We start from the raw sequence: 21298 nt of genomic DNA, 5'->3' as shown, positions 1-21298 counted from the left end.
AGAGCCTGTGGCTATGGGCGTGTACACCCATGAGGATTGCTTCTGGGCAGAAGGCGACCCACCGTGGCCCTCGGCGCCCCACACCCCCGCACTCCCTCACCCCCTCACCAGGCTGGGGCAGCTGCAGTGCGCTCTTGCTCCACTGGGTCAGGCCCACAATGGCCACCATCTTAGCCCCGAGGCTGCTGCGCCGCTTCTTGGCGGTGGTGGTCCCGGTCCCGCCCCCTGCCTGCTGAGATCCACAGATTTCACCGCTGATGCTGGAGCTCCGAACCACATTTCTGGCGCCTGCGGCCGAGGCCGGGCCTGGCTCCCCGTTAAACATGGTCCGAAGGGGCGGCAGGGCCTCAGGCAACTCTGTGGGAGAGACAAAGAGGCAAGCAGGCACCACATCAGACACTGGGCCACTCTGCTGCAGCCCCAGCTTCTGAGCTGTGCGACCTCGGGCAAGTCTCTGGGCCTCCCTGAGGCTTCGAGGATTCAAAAGTTGGTGCAGAGTATGGCTCAATAAATGGAACTATCTTTATTAGCCCATGGCTTCCCTGGCAAGTGGCTGGGTTTGGTGGGAAAGGCAGCGGCTGTGCATCAAATGGCCCATTCTCGAATTGCTAAGGCCTCTACATACCATCTGTGTGACCCTGTGACCCAGCATCCTGGGGTTTCAGTGAACACTTCAGCAAAACAAGAAATACAAGCACTTACCTCATGGGAGTGTTGTAGGGATGGAACCAGTGCGCATGAAAGTGCCTAGAACAGCAGCAGGCACAGAGTAAACATTCAGTGAGAGTCAGCACTTGTTGTTTCACAGCCAAACTAAGAACGGGCAGCACACAACTGGCGCTGGCCTGTGCGGGCTGTGGGAGAGGCCCTCCTGCTGGAAGGGGGATGGTTCAGAAAAGCCTAAAGAAGAGGGTCAAAGTCCCCCATAACTGCACTCCTGAGAGGCAGCCGCTATGAGCATTTTAATCTATTTCCTCCTAATCTGTTTTCTATGTATTTAAAAAATAATCGAACTCATTCTGCAAATATAACTTTATATCCTGGGTTTTTTTTTCTTTTTATTTTTTTTACTGTTGTTCAATTACAGATGTCTTCATTTTCCCGCCACCACTTTTCCCGCCCCACCCACCCCCACCTCCCACCTTCCATCCTACCCCACTTTGGCTTTGTCCATGGGTCCTTTATACATGGTTCCTTGACGACCTTTTCCCTTCTTTCTCTCGTCATCCCCCTCTGCCCTCCCCTCTGCTTACTGTCTGTTCTTTATTTCAGTGTCTCTGGTTCTATCTTGCTCGCTTGTTGGTTTTGGTGATTAGGTTTCACTTCTAGGTGAGATCATATGGTATTTGTCTTTGACAGCCTGACTTCTTCACTGGAGAAGTGAAGAGAGCATAATGCTCTCCAGTTCCAGCCATGCTGTCGGGAAGGGCAGGAGTTCCTGCTTTCTTTCTGCTGCATAGAATTCCACTGTGTGAATGTACCACAGTTTTTTGATCCAGTCATTTACTGATGGGCACGTAGTTTGTTTCCAGCACTTGGTTACTGTAAATTGTGCTGCTGTGAACATTGGTGTATAGGTTCATTTGAATTAGTGCTATATCCTGGTATTTTTCATTTAACATTCTATCACAAACACTTCCCAATGTCATTAACACTGTATAAAAGTTTTGATGCCACCATAATATTCCACTGTATGGAAGTAGCATAGTTGATTTAAATATTTCAATACAGTTACCTCTTAGATCAGGTCTGTCTCTCCATCTCCCTCCTGTCTTAAATAATACTTCAGTAAACATCTTTCTGTACTGATTTTATCTGCTTATTTCCTTAGTCTTGATTCCCATTAATAGAGTGACTGGTTTAACAGGGTGTGGACATTGCCAGTAGCTTCCCCAACGTGCATCCCCTCTCCCTGCTTCCTGACCCAGCACCGGTTTCACCCAGTCCCACCCCATCCTGTTAGTTTCAGCCAATCACTGAGCATCATTCACACTGGTAACACCGGCTCATCCAAGGGTGAGCATGTGACAAAGTCAGCCCAATCCGACTTCAGGGAAAGATTTGGATTCCATGTTTGCGAGAGAGGCGGAAGTGTCTGTCTGTCTGTCTGTCTGTCTGTCTCTCTCTCTCTCAACTCTTCCCCCAGGGAGGGCCCAGCCCTAGGACGAAGCCAGTGTTGCTGAGGGCAGCACAGCACAGAGACAGAAAGGACCGTGGGCCCCCCGGAGCCCGCCTGTCTCCGGCCTTCCCGTTGTGTGGGACAGTGTATTTTACTCTGCTTAAGCCAGTTTGAGTCAGGGTTCTCTGTTGCATCCAAAAGCATCCTACCAGATACCAAGGGCCTAAACATTTTTTCAATTCTTGGAATATAGTGCTAAATTTCTTTCCAAAGTATACAAATGGACTCTCCCCATTAGCTGCATTCAACAAACATTTAAGCCCCTAAAATTCCAAGGCCCGTATTGAGTGCCGAAGACACAGTACTGAGCCAATCCACCTTCATCCTGCCCTCCTCAATCCTCCAGTTCAGGAGGAAGAGAGATAGTAAGTAACTAATTATGCAGTTGAATATTTCATGATGGTTCTGATGAGTGCTGGGGAGGAGGACAGAGGGTGCTGAGAGCCACTCTGGGGAGTCAGGCAGCAGGAACCGGTGGCTCTGTATACAGAGGTGGAACCTCTGGCTATCAGCCCTTCAACCTGACTGGAAGTGTGATGCTCAGGCCGTGTATCAGAGAGAAGGCCCCTCCAGCATGCTCTGCACCCGGCCCACAGTCTTTTTCCTAGGCAGCCCCTCTTCCCCGGGCTCAGGAGCACTTTGCTTGACCCTCTGTCCTCAGGCCTGTCACCCTGAGGAAACCCAGCTTTTCAAAAGGACAAAGAAAGGGGTGGGAAAACAGAGGTGGGAAAGGGAAGGCACCCCTCCAGCTAACGAGGAAGACAGTCCCCAGATAGCTGACAATGCAGTCTGATCTCTTGGTCAGGATGGCTCCCGCTGGCTGGAGAATTAGGGCTGACAGTGGGGATGAGTCACAGCGGTGCCTTGCCTTCTTTGTGGCTGTCGGGACTGTTCTCGCTCACCCTGTGATGTGTGCTGAGCCCCGGATTGTATTTCTCCATCCACCCCCCATCAACCTTGTGGCTAATGGAAAGTCCCCTGGACTTGGGCCTATGATGATCTCTTCTCTTCACTTTCCAATTCTAGTGCCAGTTGGTGTGTTTTGGGGGCCTCTGCATGGTCTTCTGCTGGATGGTGGGAGAGAGCTTATCTGATCCTTTGAATCCGCTACAGTGGAAGCCTCGCTTGCTCTTGAAAGTATTTCTGCCAGGTGTGTAGTTATTTCCATGTCACAGATGAGGAAACTGAGTCTCAAAGACATCGAGGCCTTGCCCACTCCACTCCGCTAAGAAGTGGCAAGGCCTGCACTCAAATGCAGGGCCCCTATTTCAGCAAAGAGACAGACGCACTCTGCAGCCCCTGCCCCTCCAACCCAGATCCCACCCAAAGACGTGGGCCCAACCCTCCTGCTCACACTTTGCCCCGAGTCTCTGGGCTCTTTGAGAAAGCTGCCCCAGAGTAGCCAGACTACAGGAAGTTCAAGAACACTACTCCCAGGGGACGAGAAGGAAAGAGGGTAAGGGACAAAATTCCTGACCCTGCCAACCCAGGGACTCATATTTCCTCATGAATAATAAATGGCACCAACAGCGGATGGCTTGACATCCAGGACTCGGCACCATCCAGGGCCACTCTCATCTTTAACTACCCAGGGAGCCTAGAAAGCTGAGGAGTACCTGGGAGGGCCGGTCAGGCCTGCCATCCTCAAGGGGATAGGAGGAGCCAGGTCCAAAGCACTGGGCCCGAGGTCACGGGGCCTGACCCCCAGTACATGAGTCCTGGGTAGGTAGCCAGGAGGACTAAGAATCAGGAGGTGGGATCAGAACGTATAGGTTTCTTGTATTACCTTCTCTGGGCCTTGGTTTCCTCATCTGTGTGTAAAACAAAGGGCTTGGACTAGGTGAGCTCTAAAAGTCCCTTCGCCTGGGAGAGCAGAGTCCGTGAACTAGCAGGCTCAGAACTAGGGCTCCACTTGCTGCTCTGGCAGCCAGTCTAGCTCAAAAACACTACAGAAAGAGACACAGCTGGCCACCTGGTCCCTCTGAGGAGGGAAGTCCTGCTACGCAGCAGCCCCTGAGCCATCGGACCACAGGACAGGAGGGGGCAGGAGGGGAAGAGGGGCCAGCAGGACGCAGAACACGGCGCCGCACATTCCGGTGGTTCTCAAAGATTGCTAAAGGAATGGCAGTCTTGCCACAAAAATCCTTCAACAATGTCCTGCCTCTGAGCAGGACTGCCCTTTCCAGGACCAAGGAAAGGAGTTCTTCCTCAATGTCCTTGGGTCCCAGGGCCTCACTGTTAAGTTCTCCCTGCTGACCCTGCTGCACGGCTGCAGCAGCATCTATGACCACAGCTCAGATCTATCTTCTAGGGAGGAAGCGGCTGCTCTGGCTGCTGCCCTGACTCCCGCCAAAGCTCCACACCAGCAGGCACCTTCCAGGCTCCCCAAGGAACAAACCTTTTCTTTCCAGCCCTTGAAGTCTGGCCTCTGCCCTGAGGTCTCAGTGCCCTCAGGTCCCCCACAACTGTCTTCTGAGTCCTGACAACAGCAGGTCTCAGGGCTCTGCCAAGCCACCCTGGGCCCCTTGGTCCCTTTGACCGTATGTCTAACCAGATGAGCTTTTTGTTTTGAGAGTCAATGAGACCATCCAAGATAAACATAACCACCCACCCTTCAACAGGAAAGACCAAGGAACCTGTCACAGGATGATGGGCTGTTAGTCTGAAAGAGATGGCAAATAACCGAGGCTCTTACCGCCTTTCCCAATCTTCCACCCACAGCGGACATCGCTAACCCATCCCTCTCCCATCGAGGCAAGTTTAACCTCTGAATCACTTTTGACACTGCGTCAGACCCAACTGATGAGAACCAGCTCCAGAGTGAAAACGGGTTTGCCATCCTTAACCCAGTCTGAGCCTTTCTTGGGTTTGTGGGGTAGGAACCCAAGGCCCAGAATGGGAGACACTCCCAGGGGCACATAGAAAGTGGGCAACAAAATCAGGGCTCCAACCCAACCCTCCTAACTCCCAGACTCCACATCACCTGTCAGATGCTTCCTCCTTGCCTTCCACCTTGAAGAAAGCCCAAACTCACCGAACTGACAAATCTGTGCGTGGTGCTCCGCATCCCAGGGGGCTGTGCCCCTCCCAACCACACTCCCCTAGGGCATTGACACAGGCTTCAGTTAACTTCTGAGACACCAGTTTCCAAGAAAGGAGGCGAAGGCAATCAGGGTAGCTCCCAGGAGGAGGTGATGTGATAAGACTCTGGAAGGAAAGAAGAGAGCTTAGAGGAGGGCCTAGAGAAGACATCTGTCCTCAAGGGCTTCCAGTAGCTTCTGGAGTAAACAGACAGACTTTGGACACAGCAGTGTGGCCTTGAGCAAATCATTTCAATTCTTTTATTCTCTGTTTCCTCCTTCACAACATTGTCCAAACTCCTGGGTCCCCCATGGGGCCTTTAGGAACTTTTAACTTCAAGCTGTTGGTGCTAAAGCTCCACCCACAACTTTAAGACTTAACACCTGAAGGATTCATCTATGTTCAAATGCTAATCGGCTCTAGACACTACTATTCCTTCCTCCGTGCTCCCCCTGACTGATGGGGTCTGTGTCCCTCCCCAGATGCCCTGAGACAGGCCCAGCACTCAGGAGTGTTGATGGCGGGGGCGGGGGCAGGCTCCTGGCTCCACCCCCAGCCATGTGACCCTTAGCAAGTCACTGAGCTTCTCTGAACCTCCATCTCCTCTTCTATAGAATGCACCTACTAGCACCTGGACCGGTTGGACGCTCCAGGCCGGATGGGGAGCAGGTGAGATGATGAGGAGCAGAAAAGCACAGTGATTAAAAACCTAGGCTTTGGAGGCAGACAGACTTACCTTAAGATCTGCCACTTATACGCTGTGTGACACAGGGACATTTCCCTCACAAGCCCCCTGAGCCTACCATTCCTCATCTCTAAACTGGGAATAATAAAGACAGCCTTAGAATTCTTAGATGAAACATTACAAAATAAGGATTGATACATGCTAAATGCTCACTTGGGCAATTGCATTGTTACTACTCATAGCAGTGCCTTTTGTAAATGGTGAAGGACTGCACAGGTGCTAGTGCTTGTTGGACGGGCTTACACACCAGGTGCAACCACTTCGTTAGAAGGCTCAGAGACCAACAGGCTCAACTCCCACGCCAGCTCCGGTGCTTCCACCCAGAGCCCAGGACCAGTGTGGGATCTGGTCCCTGTACCTCAGTTGGGCTGGGAGCTGCCACGTGAGGCTATGCCCTCCTTCGCCAGCGTCTCAGCTCATGGCTGGATGCTAGGCCTGGCATTTGAGATCCCCGCCCACCCCATCCAGCACCAGGGTTGCCCACCACATCGCCCGTGCCAGGCTGTGCCCCTGTCAGTGCCACCATCCACCAAAGGAGAGAGGAGTCCCCTTGTTTCTAGAATTTTCTTTCCCCCTCAGGGATGTATGGGTGGGTAACAAAGCTGGCATGTGGTGGGAGAGGTAGGCTAGGCCGAAGGGGCACACCTAGCCCGAGTGGGGAACACAGTGCCAGCTCCTCTCCTGATGGTGCAACCTTTATCTCCCCCAAAACGAGCTCACACACACACACTTCACACACCAGTGCAGACACAGGACACAGTGTCCCAAATGTGTGATCCCACACCACACAGACCCATACAGATGATACGCACTTAAAGACACAATCACATGCATGCAGATATGCGCACGCACCTTTGAGATGTTCAGCCACACAGAGGCAGCCTCACTGACATCCACAGGCCTTCACACACTCACACACGTGCCCCTCCCTGAGCCCTATCCAGGCCAGAGAGGCAGGAAGAGCCCCATCTCTGTAGTGGCCAGGGAACCGGGAAGTGTCTCACCTTTGTCCCTGGGTTCCCTTGGCCAACACACACACACACCATCTCTGAGCAGGCGCTTGCACGAGCTGGAACACACATGCACACCCATATACTCTCCAGCCCCTGATCTCACCCTCCTGGCCCCCATCCCAGCAGGCTGGACAAAGGAGCTCATCGGTGAGGTTTCTGGTGAGATGAGCAGGCTGGCAGGGAGCAGCGGCTGTCACCATGGCTACCGAGCTGACCCACTTCTCCACCCAGCCTGGCCCACCCAGCCCTGGCAAGGGCAGACAGGCAGCTTTGGGCACAGGGCTCCCTCCCCTCATGCACAGTAAAGGGGCAGCCATGAGGGCATGGGAAGGGATGGGCTGAGCATCAGAGAGGCTGGGTCCTGCCCAGAAAGGCAATATCCAGGCATCCCTTGTGGAGAGCAGGATGCTGAAGAGAGGTCCCCTGCAAGACCTAAGCCCTGGTCTCCACCAGCACTGGGGCCTCTGGCCTCAGAGACCCACATGGGTCACGTGCTTGCCCTAGACGCACACTCAGACACAGTCCTCACGACAGAGCGGGGGAAGGGTGGCCAGGCCCGAACCTGTGTCTCAGAGCTGGGAGAGCCCCATGTTCTGTTCTCAATGAGGTTCCTGAGTGCAGGGCTTCTCACTCCCACCTTGGACTGGGGGCTGCTGGGGGTGTAGGGCTGTGCCTTTGTTCCTTGGACAGGGCTGCCACATGTCTTCTTTGAGCCAGGGGGCTCCTGAGGACATGCGCCTTCCCTTTCCCTTCAAACTGGGGACAGAGAGGAACGACACAGCCCTCAGACAGTTCACAAAGGAGAATGAATCCCTCCCGAGTGACAGCCTCCTGCAGCTGCCCGTCGCCCGAGGGAGAGACTAAACAGCCCTCACCAAGGCCCACAGGCCCAGTGACACAGCTCACCCCATGCTTTTGCCCCTCCTCCACGTTCCAGTCACATCGGCCTTTTCATTTCTTTAAAAGTGCCACTTTGTCAGCTGCCTGCCAGGAATGCTCTTCTCCAGCCTGCCTCCCCACTCAAGTCCCGAGGCCCCGATGTGTGCTACGCCACCTTCGCCGGCCATCCCTGCGCGTTAGTCCCAGCTTGAGTGCCGTCTTCTGGGAGAGTCATCCCGACTGCACCGTCTCTGCCTGTTCTGCCTCGGCAGCACAGAACTGCCTCGGCTTCAGTTCTGTCCCCACACAGAAGATGCGTTGAGGCCCTAACCCTGGTATCCCAGAATCTGACCTCAGAGTAGGGTCACTGCAGCCCTTCTCAGTTAGATCGAGGTCACTCTGGAGTAGAGTGGGTCCTTCATCCACTATGACTGCCGTCCTCCTAGGAAGCTGGCGTGTGAAGGTAGAGACACAGGGAGGATGCCGTGTGACAATGGAGGCAGAGATGAGGGTGATGCAGCAACAAGCCCAGGGATGCCAAAGAGAGCCAGCTGTCACCAGAACCCAGGAGAGACCATGGGACAGAGTCTCCCTCAGAGCTCTTGGAAGGAACCAACTTGGCCAACACTGAGACTTCCAGTCTCCAGGACTGTGAGAAAATAAAGTTATGCTGCTTAAGTCATCTAGTCTGTTGCACTTTGTTACGGTTGCCCTAGGAAATGGATACACTGTCATTCGTGACTGGTTCGCTGCCTGCCTCCCACACCTCACCCCTGGGGGTGAGCTGCTTGAAATTAGGAACCCTGTGCTCTTCTCCACCTTGAATCCCCAGTCCCCAGCACAGGCCTGGCATGGAGTAGGGCTCTGTAAATGTTTGATGAATGAATGAATGGTGATCTATAATAAATATGAAATTAATAGTATTTACAGCTGGGGAGTAGACTTGTGAGTCATTTTTATTTTCTTCATGCGACATATTGTGTTACCTCTTTAGGAACTGTACTAATGTTGCCATAAAGAAAACACTAAATACATATTTATCTTTGTAAAACATACATTAAAATAACAGACACTTTTAACCACTGTGTGTTTTGTGAAGAGGGAAATGTTCTGCTGTATGCTCAATAACTGCTTTTTTATTGATTAATTGATTCCTCCTCATGTGGCCAGAGTGCCTTCCGGAGTCGGATGTACAGAGTGTGAGCTCCAGGGCCTTGTGGGGCATGGAATCCAGGCAGGAAGTGTCCAGGTGGAGTCTGCATGCTTGTCGGCCATCTCTACTGTCCGGTGCCTCTCAAAGCTCATGGGATCTGGCCAGATGTGGCAGCTGTCACCTGACTTGACACACGAGAACACCACCAGCCCTCACTGAAGACTACTCCCCAAAAAAGCAAGTTCCTGTCCTCAGTAAGTTGTTCTCAAACTTAAATGTGCACACAAGTCCTCCGGGCACATCATTGAAATGCAGATTCTGACTCCATGGGTCCCAGGTGGAGCCTGAGATTCTGCGTTTCTTACAGGCTCTTGTGCTGCTGGTCCATGGTCCACTCGATGGCCCATGGCATTGAGAGATAAACTCTGGTTGTTCTGCAGAAGGACTGAACTCCTCAGGATGGGGAGGCCAAATAAGTCATCCTGCAGAAAAGCATCGCAGAACACCTCAAAAAGAGAAGGGATTTGGAAAGTTCGAGGTGGCAGGAAAGAAGTGAGAACTACGAGCGAAGGTCCAGAGAGAAAACTTTACGTTCAGAGCCTGGGGAATAGAGCAGCACGATTGGGAAGAGAGGGCTGGGAAGCGAGTTTGGGGACAGCCAATGAAGAGCTCCAAAGGAGGGCTGAGGCTGGGCTTTAATCCCGAAGGGAGTGAAATCCGACATGACTTAGATGCAATGCTTTACAGAAATCAATCCGATGCTGAGCGCAGAACCAGAAGAAAGACTGACAGCGGGAAGAGCAGTCAGGGGGCAGGGAGAAAGGGCTGCACTGCCTCCCATGACGCAAGTGTGGAGGAAGAGGTGCCCGGGGGGCGTGGCTTGTGGGCGTGGCCTAGAGTTAGTGATGGGACATGGTTGGGGAGAGGGAAAGAAAAGAAAAAATGAATCCAAAGTGATTTACAGGGAGGGTGGGGACTGAGAGGTGCCATCAGCAAAGCCTGATGTCCCAGAGGAAAAAGTCAGCTTAGGAGGAAGACGAATCCCCATTTTAGATACGATAAGCCTGAGATAATACTGCAACTCCCACACGGAGGTGTCGGGCAGGTGAGCAGATTCACTGCAGCTCAGAAGAGCAATGTGAGTGCGCAGGATTTGGGGTGCTCCCCCGGGGGAAAAGCGGGATTTGGAGCGGAAGGAGAATGCCCAGGGTATAGAGTGCGGAAAGGGCAAGACGTGACACCCATAGTTAGGGGAAGGAGGACAGTGGAATCCACTGAAGGGTGGATAACCCGTGGTTAAAAGTGGGGGAATTCAGAGAAGGTGCCATGAGTACACAGATGGTCCACCCGGAGACCCCACCACACCCTGACACAGAGACCGAGGCCTGCGCAGCCCAGGGTGCAGGAGGGAGGCTGGGGAGCACCCTGGCTCTGTCCTACGGGGCGGGGGGAGCCCAGGTCTGAAGAGAGCACAGCTTGGATGGAAAGCAGACTTGGGTCAGTTAGAGAAAGGAGTGAGACTCCCTGGGGAGGATCTAGCCTGCAGCAGGACCCTGAGGGTTCTGGGGCTCCCAGGCACTTATTCTAGCTCCGCCCACGCTCAGGAAGGACAATCCCTGCACCCAAATACACACACACACACACACACACACACCCCTACAGAAACCCTCTTCCTCCCCCTCCACGAGGGGGCAGAGGAGAGAAGGTGGGGGAAGAGGTCTTTGGAACAAAGCCTTATGGCTGGGGAGCACATAATTTGTCATTGCACTGGGACTTTTCTGAGAGTGAGCAGGGACATTACTAAAAACCACACAGGGGCCACAGGTGTAAATTAGGACTATCCCAGGCAAATCCAGCTGCGTGGTCACCCTAGCCCTGGGAAATGCTAGATTTCAATAACAATACCCATTTGGTCCTTGTTCCCTCTAGATGAAGTGGTGGGACTAACAGACAGGTGGTAGGGATTGACCAGCTCATCCTCAGAGGCTGGGGCCCCGCTGAGGAGGCTGGTGGATGGGGGAGTCTCTCCCCCTCCCAGCCCCGCCCCAGACCGAGCGCAGTGGCCCCCCATCCGGGGGAGACGCAGCAGTACCAAGGACAGCGGCCGGCCACAGCTTTTTTTTTTTTTTTCCCACCGCTATCCTGATCAATATTTCATGGGGATAGGGGCTCGGGTTACCAGCTCTGCGCCAAGCCGGAAGGCGCCGCCTGCGCCTGCCACCAGCTCTAGGGACCCTCTTCGGGAACTCAGCACACCCGCAGTACCAGCCAAACAGACACCACCCTCAATGCGCTACGCATTCCCCGAAAACCCCTCGGCCCCTCCCACCCCGTCCCTTTCCAGGACACAAAGACCCGCGTGCACAGCACACACCTTCACACAGCCACTCAGACACACCACATAGCTAGGTACGTGCTGTACAAAGATGGAGATATACATGAAACAACAGGCACAACCACACCCAGCAAACAAGCCGCCTGGACACACACATGCACACACACCACAGGCCTCAGAGACACACTACGTGGAGATGCGTTCACCATACACCCATATGCACATCACACACAGACACAGGAGACACACTGCCACACAGAGAACCTCACACATACGACGCAAAGACGCTTCGACCACAAACACACACTCACACCGCCCGCACACATGTGCAAATGCACACACACACTATATGCTCTCAGAGAGACCCCTGGACATGTCGCCCAGAGCTACTACATTCACCAGACATGCACACATCACATGCACACATTCATGCAAAATTCAACTCTCTCACACACACAAACACATACAATATACCTTCACAGAAACCCTCGGATGTTCACCTTGGATATATACGCCCCACACTACCAGGCCCACCACCCTCCCAGAGCCCCGGGGCCTGCCCTCCAACCTGGGAGTGCAGGGTCAGGCTGGGGCGGGACTGGGGCGGGGTCAGGCAGATCTTGGGTCCTGTGGATAAATCCTGTATCCTCTAAGGCCTCCTTGGGTCGATGCCCAATCCCCAGGAGCAGGCAGTCAGCAGCACAAACAGGTAGGGAATAGGGGACTAAGTTAAAGGAGACCTTTGAGACCCCAAATCCTCCTGGCTTCTCTGTCCCTAGGCCCTGAGTCCTGGGGCAGAGGCTATGGGGACAGCCTCAGCTCTCCCTGGGACTTCAGACCTCTGGGCGGCCCCGACACCTGTATTCTGCATGAACACCAGAAGAACTGTGCAACCTGCAGCACCTGGTCCCCCAGGGGTACCCAAGCCCTGACTCAGAGATGGGGGGCATCCTACCTGCACCCTGCTACCCCAACTCCAAGAGACCCCCAAGCAGGCTGAGGGAACAGTGGCACAAATTCTCCTGTCCACAGGCACAATCACAGCAGGATTCTCTGAAAGAAAGCCAAGCCGGAGCACAGGATAAGGAGAGGGATGAAAGCTGGCACAGCAGCAAGAGATCCCTAAATTGTCTAGGCAAGTGGAAGGGGCCTTCAAGATTGTCCAGACCAATGGTCCACTCTCGGGCGTATCCGCACTATGTCCCAGTTTTGCATTATCCCCAAAACACTCGGTGCCCACTCAGTGCTATCTGCCAAGTCTCCATACTTCTGAGGTGCTCATTATTATTTTCTTCAAATTCACACTTTTAACTTAAAAGCATATACTTTAATTAGAAACTTTGTGTTACTACTATACACAGAAAGTCAGTATCACTTTTTAATAACTAGAAAATACAGTAAAATAAATACAGTATTGACAAAGCTCTACTATTAAAGTTTAGCTACATGGAGCTGCCAGTCAAGATCTCCCTGTTCAAAAGGGCAGGGCAGCAAGCACTGGAAAGCTGGTGAAGACGCACTGGCACTATGCTGACATTCTCCCTGAGACAGCCTTGGACTTGGACTTGATGAAGTTGAAAGGGAACCAACCGTCTCACCATGTGAGCAATGCTATGTCATGGCAGGTCCATGAGCCACTGAAAGCCATCTCAGGTCTCACCGAAGGTACCACTCCCCACGTTGGGAAGCTCTAAGGTTGTCCACCTCCTGTAGGGGTTTGGGCACAGTGGCCAGCTGGCACTCTGTTGCCACAGTCCTTTGTGGTCATGATAGTCCTTAGAAACTGCTCAGTTCTTTCCTATTACAAACTGTCCTTACACCCACATCGAATACTAGATTCACAGAAAGAATTATCATCCCATTTTTTAATGAGAAAACCAAGGTTCTCGAAGGTGGAGACTTGTCGAGTCACACAGCTCCACAAGGGAGGTCCATGAGTAGGGGACCTCCGATTCTGTCCAGATGCCTTTTCTGCTCCCCCTGCATCCATCCATCCCACAGTCAGGAGCCCTGGCTCTGGGCTGACCTATGCTGGGGTAGAGGCAGAATGGGATTCTGGTGTCTGCCTGGTACTGAGACTCTCACAATCCCGAAAGGCAAATGGGCAAGTGAGTAAGTAGCTGAGGTTAAGAGATATCAAGAGCTTTTACTCCGGAATCACACTGTTGTGTGTTCCTAGCTTGCAAATGGCAACTCTGTGAACCTCAGTTTCATTGTAAAATGGGTATAATAGTACCTATCTTACAAGATATGCACATAATGTCTGGTGCAAAGTGCTCAAAAATACTTATTGCTAGGGAAGTACAAAGAACAAAATTAATGCAGATAAGAAATAAGGCATTGGGGGCAGAGGGAGTAGGCAAGGCATGGTTCTCCACTGAGGAAAGGAAATGATTTAAGTCTTAGAGGATAAATATGCCTTTGGTCGGGAGAACTGTTCTGACTGTTCATGCCCTCCTCCTCCCTCTCCAAAATTCAAAGTCTCATCTCCCCATCTCTCTGATCAGGCCTCTGAATGACTTTTGACGTATTCTTCAGAGCCTGCCCTGGGTGGGCACTGCTGCCCCAACTAGACTCGCTTTCAAGTCACAATGCCCAGTCTCTTTCCCCCAGGTGCTGTCCAGATGGAAGGTTGGAGGCCACCCCACCCCAGCACTCTAAGGGTTTTAGCAGATGTCTTCTGAACTGCTTTCCCTGATAACCAAGAGCCCTGCTTTCTCCAAGGAGGTCAAGAGCCTTGGAGAAAGGCTCTTTGCATGTCTGATTTGTGACCATTCCCAGCAGGCTGCAGTTGATTGGACCAGGATAGGCACCTGACCCACTCAGAGCCAATCAGATCTTCTGGAAGTTTGGGCTTGGACCTGTTAAGCCCTGGGTTTTATCTCTGGATGTGGCTGGAATTGAGGGACTATATATAGGAACTATAGGTGGCCCAGCATCTGGAAAAACAGAAAAAGCCTAGTCTGAGAGACGGAGAGGTAAAAATGGCCAGTAAGGTTGCTTCAACTTCTCCTGGCCTTCAGATCCCACTTCCCAGAGGCTAGGGCATTTTCTGCCCGTCAGTCTCCAGGAATCCCTTATGTCCTTGCACTAAACCCTTCCGTATTACTGAAGCTGGCTCGAGTGGGTTTCCATATACAAGCAAAGACCTAAGACAGGAAGAAGTTGAGAGCTGGAGGCTCGAAGATGAACAATCCTGAAGAAAACAATCACTGTGCCTGCACCAGAGGAGCTCAGTTTAACAGGAGACAAGGAGGAAGAGATGTGGACTCGCTGCAGATGTGGCTGAGGGAGGTGAGCTAAGTCAGCCCAGGCAGGGGCCAGGAGGGCTCCTCAGAGGCTTCACAGCAAAGGTGGCAGCCAAGCTGATTTTGAAGAAGAAAGGACTTTCTAGGGAGACAAAGCAGGGGTGGGGAGGCATTACAGGCAGAAGGAACAGCAAGTGCTGAGGCCCAGAGGCCCAGAACAGCCTGACACGTTAGAGGAACCGCCAGGAGTTCAAAGTGCGGGGGGAGGGGGGCAGGGGAGAGGAGCCCGGAGAGGCAGTCACGCAGATCACAAAGGGCTTTGAATACCACTCTGAGAAACTGAAGCCGTCCCTGTCAGCAATGGGGAGCTACTGAAGTATTTTAAGTAGCAGGGGGTGACAGGGTCAGTTCTGTGTTTTAGAAAAATGGCTCTGGGGCCACAATGAAAAAGGACTGGAGAAGGCAGGCAGAGAGGGACGCAGGGAGGCCAGTGAGGATGCTAAGCAATGATTCATCTATTCTTTCATTCACTGAACAACTCACTGTGTACCTACTGTGTGCTGGGGCTAGGCAACTCAGGATTCCTGACCCCACAGAGTTTATAGTCGAGCAAGAAAGAGACGAGGAAAAAGCAATTCAAGTGTGATGAGTATCACGAAGAAGTACAAGGTCCTATGGGGGCGGTGGTGTTTAGTTTCGGGTTTTTAGGCTTTGCTGTGGAAATGAGGTTTGAGCTGGTATCTGCGCACAGGATAAGTAGGAGTTCACAGGGCACCAGGAGGAGGATTATATTTCAGGCCGAGGGAACGGGTTTGAAGTCCTGCAGCTGAGGGGGAGGGAGAATGGTGCCAGATGACACAAAAAGATGGGCAAGGACCAGATCACACAGGGCCTTGTAGATGACGTCAGAGTTTGGCTTTTTTTCCAGGAAGTCTTGGAAGGGTCTTAAGCACAGAAATGATATAAACATTTATGTTCACAAGATCACAGTGTGAAAAATGAAGTGAAGCAAGAACAGAGACATAACGAGATCTGTGTAGGAGGCTGTCGCAGTGGTCCAGGTAAGGGCAAAGGGCTAATGACTAGAACGGGCGGTGGGCAGAGGGAGGGATGACAGATTCATGAGATAGTCAGGAGAACAAACAGGGCTTGCTGAGGACTGGCTGTGAGATGTGGGGGTGAGGTGTCCAGGAGAACTTCCAGCTTTCCAGCTTGAGCAGGTGGGTGGATGGCGGTGGCAGAGAAGAGCGGCGGACATCGGAGGCAGAGCAGGTGCCTGTGGGCGGAGCTGGGGGCCTAGGCTTGGACCTGAGGTTTATTAAGAGACATCTAAAGCAGTTATACCTACAGGTCTTGAGGCCAGAAGCAACAGTCAAACTAGTAAGTGAGTTTCCCTGGTGGTGGGGAAGTGTGCAGCAGAGTGAGAACTGAGGCCTGGGTGGCTCTGAGAAATCAGGGTAGCAGCAGGGCCTGGGGCAGAGTGACCAGGATCTCTGAGCTTGGAAAATCAGAAGCATGAAACCCAAAGGGTAATTCGCTCAGCCCTGGGAGGCCTGTGGCTCTGGCCTCACCTTTCCTGGCCAAGTGTGACGCCTTGGCACGGGCACTTCCCAGCTGGGACAGCCCTTCCTTCCCCACAACACCTTCCTCCTTGGCAAACTCCAAGTTATCCTTCAGACCCAGCTCAGGGGCCCCTCCTCCTAGTTGAAGGCTTCCCTGGTTTAGGCACGTGCTCTGCAGTTTAACAACCTGGGTTTGAATCCCAGCGCTGCCACTTGATGGCTGTGTGACTTTGGCCAGGATACTTAACCTCACTTTCCTCATCTATGCAATGGAAATAATAGTAGTACCTATGTCATTGGGCTGTTTGAAGATGAATATGCAGAGTGCTTGGCAGAGAACCTCGTACACAGTAAGCACTAAATAAATGTTACTATTATTAACATCCCATCCACCTTGGGACAGTTTGTCATGTCCCCCACCTTGTATCTCCTCCACTTAGGAACTGTTTGCAGGTCTGTGTGTCTCTCTACCTCTTCCTACCCCTCCCCAATTTGTGTGCTTAAATGGTAGGCAGGGCCCAGTGGTAAATAAAAATTTAGCACCCCTTGTTCAAAATTAAGAATTTCAAGATGGTGACAGCAGAATATTAAACCAAGCATGGGATCCTTCTTCGTGGAGGGTGCTGCGCAACCCCAGACTCATACAACCAACCTTGCCCTCACCCCCAGCCAGCCCTGGGGCTAGGCCTGGCCCAGGTAGGTGTCAACCTCCATGCAACAGAGTAAAAATGACAGCCAACAATTGAGAGAGGGTGATTTCCATCTGGAATTTTGTTTTATCCTTCCCATAGAGAAATAACATCGATCCCATTTTCCAGTCGAAGACACTGAGGTTCAAAGACAGGTGTGCCTTCCAGCTGGAATGTGAACATAGGCCAGCTGGCTCGAAAGCCACGCCTGATGCCCTCTGGCTCCACAGGGAGGTCAGGAGAACCTGACCCCAAGGGATGAACTTCGTCAACAGGCCCAGAGAGAGGGACCTGGAGGGATTGAGACTGGCCCCCTCCCTCCTGGGAGGAGCAACGCAAACAACCAGCTCCCTGGGCACCAGGGCTGCTGCACAGGCAAAGGGGTAGGGGAGGGCAAAAGGTCACTCTTGAGAAGGTTTTGCCTGAGGGCCATAGACTCCAGCCCACACTCTTTGGAAATCAGATCCTGCTTCCTCTGCTCAAAATGATTTAGGGGCTACCCTTGGCCACAGGATAATTCCCAAGTCTTTAGTGCCCTGCTAGACCAGGGAGTTCTGGTGTGGTTGTGCCAACGCCTGCCCACTCCCTGCCCTCTCTCCACTGCTGTCCTCCCCCACCGCACCAGCCCTGTTCCCACCATCACCAAGGCTGCAGCACACACTGTTCCCTTTCCTCATCTCTTCTTTGCCTCCTCAACTTCTTGTCACCCTAGGTTCCCTGCATCCCTCCTTTCAACACACATCACCTGCTCTGGGCCCTCAGGGCTCCTGGCTCACAGCACTTGGTACAACAGGTATCTGAATGCATCCCCCTGCACTCTCTGCCCCTCTCTCTCCTCCTCCCCAACCATCCTTTTCTTGTCCAGGTATCTTGAGTCCCAGGTGTGAGGAGCTTGAATTTGCAGAGGGAAGAGAATCATCGTACAGTATCCAGCACTGGCCTGGGTGCAGTACATCCAGTTAGTATGTTTCGTCCCTCAAGAACCTTCCAGATGGGAGTGAGACAAGCTGAGTGAAAATCATTCCTGTTTTCCAGGGTGTCTGAGACCACCTGCCTGGAATGGTAAAAGAGTCTGGAAGTGGAGGATGCGGCATTTGAACCCAGGTCTGTCTGCTGCCTACTCAGTGTCCTCTCTGCCCCTGTGACTCTCTGTTTCTAGCCAGCTCACCTCCAGCCAGATAGCAACTATTTCCCACCCATGCCTTCAGTTCACACACGCCCCAGGCAGTACAGCTCCTCTGTTGGGTCAGCAAAACACCAGTGTATAGGCCAGCATAGGTGTCACCCCTCCCCTGGGTCAACAAAATGCCAGTGTGGGACAAATACCCCCCAGGTCAGCCAAACACTAATGGAGGAGACACCCCCATCATCAGCAAAGTACAGGTCCAGGAGGCACACCATGCACCCTCAGTCAACAAAAGGCCAGTGTGAGAGGCAGTTCCCTGTGCCAGCGTCTGCCTGGGCCCATGACATAGGCTGGGGGTGCGCAGATAGTGCTCCTGGGGTGTGGGAAGGCAATGTAGCTGGAGCTGCTATTGCTGCCTGGGGGAGAAGGCTGCGTGTGGCTGGGGAGTGGGGCAGCCTGAGGTGAGAGTTCTCGCATGGCACTAATGAAATCAACCACCAGCCTACCCCCCCCCCCCCCCCACCCAAAGCTCCCCAGGGACCCTCCAGGCTCCAGCTGATGCAATGCCCAGGCCAGATAATTGTTTTCTTCCCTCCTTAAAGGGCCAGATGCTGTTGCAGCTGCAGACATCACTTTGACCCCTGACAGACTCCATAGAGCTTGGTACCTGGTTTGGGGTAGGGGGAGCCCAGAAAGGAATAGCTCAGCCCTGAGTTCTGCAGAGTAAAATCCAATTAATGTCCAGAGGCCAGAAGTGTCTGTGAGCAAGAAGGGAGGGAAAGATAATGAGACAGAGACGGTGCTTGGCTCAGAACACATGCCCCGAGGGAGGGACCTTGGTCCCTGCTGGGTCTTTAGCACCTGACTCCTGCCTGCCTGTCCCATCAAGTCCTTGGCACAAGAGTTGCTCCTGACTTCAGCAGTTATCTTACTGAGCTCCCCTGGGTTTCAGGGACTGTGCTAAGCAGCTCAAATCCACCATTTTATTTACTCCTCCCAGCAGACCTAGAAGGTGGGTTTGTTTTACTGAAGGAGGTTCAGAGAAAGGAAGTGATTTCCTTAATAGTGCAGAGCCAGAAAGTGGCACAGCCTGGGTCTGAAGCCAAGTTTGCCTAACTCTGGGCTTCATATCCTGCAGAGGGTCAGGTAGGGTTCAAACCCTAGGGCTGGAGATCCCTAAGCCAAGTAGCCTGGCACAGAGGGCAGGGAAGGGGTCTGTGGCTCCTAAACAGGCTCTGAAAGGCATGGTGCTTGGTTTAAACACAGGTTTCACAGACCCCCTTCCCTAACCCTGCCCCATTAGGTTGCTCACATACCCCCAGAGACAGTTGGCAGCTGCCTGTTTATAGACTAATAATTGGTGGTGGCTGGCAGCAACTGTGGGGCTGGCTAGTTAACCCCTCGATGACCAGGCCTAGCCCAGAAAGGCCCTCTTCCCACCACTTCAGGCCCTAAACCTAAGGTCTCTAGACTTTAAGAAGTCATGAGCCGAGGACAGGACCAAAGGGACAGCAGCCTTTCTCGCCACACCCAGAAACACCCCAGGAGCAGGGGTTAAATGCTGACATTCCCCTAGGCTCCCCAGCCCCATAGGACCACATCCGAGCAGCCCCCAGGTGGCAGTGCCAGCCAGCACCCCTTGTTCTCTGGCCTTGGGTACAGCACTGCCCACCTCATCCAGAACCGCAGGAGCCATGAGCCCTCATGGGGTTTCTGGGTCCAGCATACTGGGAAGAAACCCACTCCTCAAGGCTGGGCTGTCCAGAGAAAGTGATCTGGACATGAGTCCAGCAACCTGGAGGCCAGCCAGTGCAGACACCTCGCCTGAATGAAAGGGTGCCCAGCTTGCTCACTAAGGATCTTGCCAAGCTTCCCCAAACCCTATACTCCCCACCATGGGTTGACCAACAGCTTCTCCAAGCTTCCCAGAAGCCCCCCTCTTTCCACCCTAGGGCTGGAGTGAGCATCACCCCTTTTCTTTCACAGAATGGGGGGGGGTCTTCCAGGCACCACAATGGTGTCTCATTGGAAGGAAAGAGTGGCCGCTTGTCAACCAGGGCACAGGCAGGACAGAGGAAGGCAGGCTGCCTTCCAGCTCTCTTTCCAGGAGGAATTTTAAGCACTTTCCAAAAATGCCATGCGAGGCAATGCCTTTGAAGACCAGGACCCCAGATGCTCTGAGCTTCAGCAAAACACTCAAGACTCTGGAGCCCTCTACCCCGTTTTCCTGGCTCCCCCAAACATCCCATGTTCCCTTCGTATACCTTAGCCCCCACCCCAGAGCCATCACACACTGTGCTCGTCTTCCCTCATGCCCCAGCTCCCGCCCCACAGACCCTGCACGCTCAGATCCCTACGTGGCGCCTGCCGGCCCGAGCTCCCCTCCCCTTCCCGGGTGGTCCCTCAGACCTCCGCAGCTCTCTTCCCACGCCCGCTCCTGGGCGAACAAGGCCTACCGACTTACCTGGGGTGGGGCCAGGGTCCAGATAGGGAGGGGTCTCCGTTGGCCGAGGCGGCTCTGCAAGGCGGGGCAGGTGCTGCCCCTGGACCCCGCCCCGCGGACCCGGCGGTAGGCGCGGCCCGGTCCCAGGCGGGCGGTGGACTCTGATGAGGTAGGGGCGCGGGGCGGGGAGGGGCAGCGAGAGATGCTCACGGGGGCATCGCCCGTCACCGGGCCGGGCAGCTCCGCTCCGTCCGCCTGCGCTGCCGGCTCTGCAGCCGCCAAGGTTCTCAGCCGCCGCGGGGTGCAAAGCACAAGCCCCGGCTGGCGGGAGGTGAAGAGGGAGGCGGGGTCTTATAGGGGCGGGGCCTTATGGGGGCGGGGCAGGAGGCAGGAGGGGCGGTGAGGTGGGCGGAACCGGGAGGGCTGGGTCTTTTATTGTGGGCGGGGCCTGGTGGAGTCCGGAGAGCGTGGGTTTGCCAGATTGGGGGCGATCTACGCTAATAAGGCCTCGGAGGGGGTGGGATCTAGAAGATGCCTCAGACTTCTTCACAACCCTAGGACCTTCCTGTCTCCTACCTTACCTCCGCTCCCCAGCCTCTATTTGTTCTTTCTTAGCCTTCCTTTGGGGCGCCTCAATGGCACCACAGTACCCCTGTTTCACCCTGGACCGGATGGAGGAATGTCAGATGATGAAGGGGCAAATGACTTACATCGAATATAGATGGAAAAACTGAAGCCCAGAAAGGAAAAGACTTGTCCAAGTGCCTGCTATGAGGAAAGAGGCTTCATGGTGTCTCTTTCAGACAAAGGGTCAAGTCGTAGGGTTTCCTGCTTTGAGACCCAAG

General features: G+C 53.5%; 1 protein-coding gene across 5 annotated transcripts in view; it reads right to left on the bottom strand.

Moving 5' to 3' along the window:
* Window positions 1-20768, bottom strand: part of RIMS3 (regulating synaptic membrane exocytosis 3) — a 38703-nt gene extending 17935 nt beyond the window's left edge. For 2 of the 5 annotated variants that reach the window (XR_005083110.2, XM_037149688.2), the window contains exons 1-4: window positions 20475-20768; window positions 5214-5386; window positions 703-747; window positions 109-357 (exon numbers count right to left, since the gene is read on the bottom strand). Coding sequence is in view for 4 of the 5 variants with exons in the window: in XM_037149688.2 (XP_037005583.2) it covers window positions 109-325 (217 nt within the window). In the remaining variant the exon portion in view is untranslated. Of the gene's footprint in view, window positions 1-108; window positions 358-702; window positions 748-5213; window positions 5387-18677; window positions 18769-20474 lie in introns of all 5 variants that reach the window. The other 3 variants (XM_037149686.2, XM_037149687.2, XM_037149685.2) reach the window with 3 other exon arrangements.
* Between the last annotated feature and the right edge of the window lie 530 nt (window positions 20769-21298).

The sequence above is a fragment of the Artibeus jamaicensis genome, unplaced genomic scaffold, assembly GCF_021234435.1.
Source record: "Artibeus jamaicensis isolate MK-2021 breed Jamaican fruit bat unplaced genomic scaffold, CSHL_Jam_final scaffold_847, whole genome shotgun sequence".
In the NCBI taxonomy this organism is placed as follows: Eukaryota; Metazoa; Chordata; class Mammalia; order Chiroptera; family Phyllostomidae; genus Artibeus; species Artibeus jamaicensis.
The sequence above is the reverse complement of the archived record's forward strand: the minus strand, read 5'-3'. Positions and strand labels throughout refer to the sequence as shown.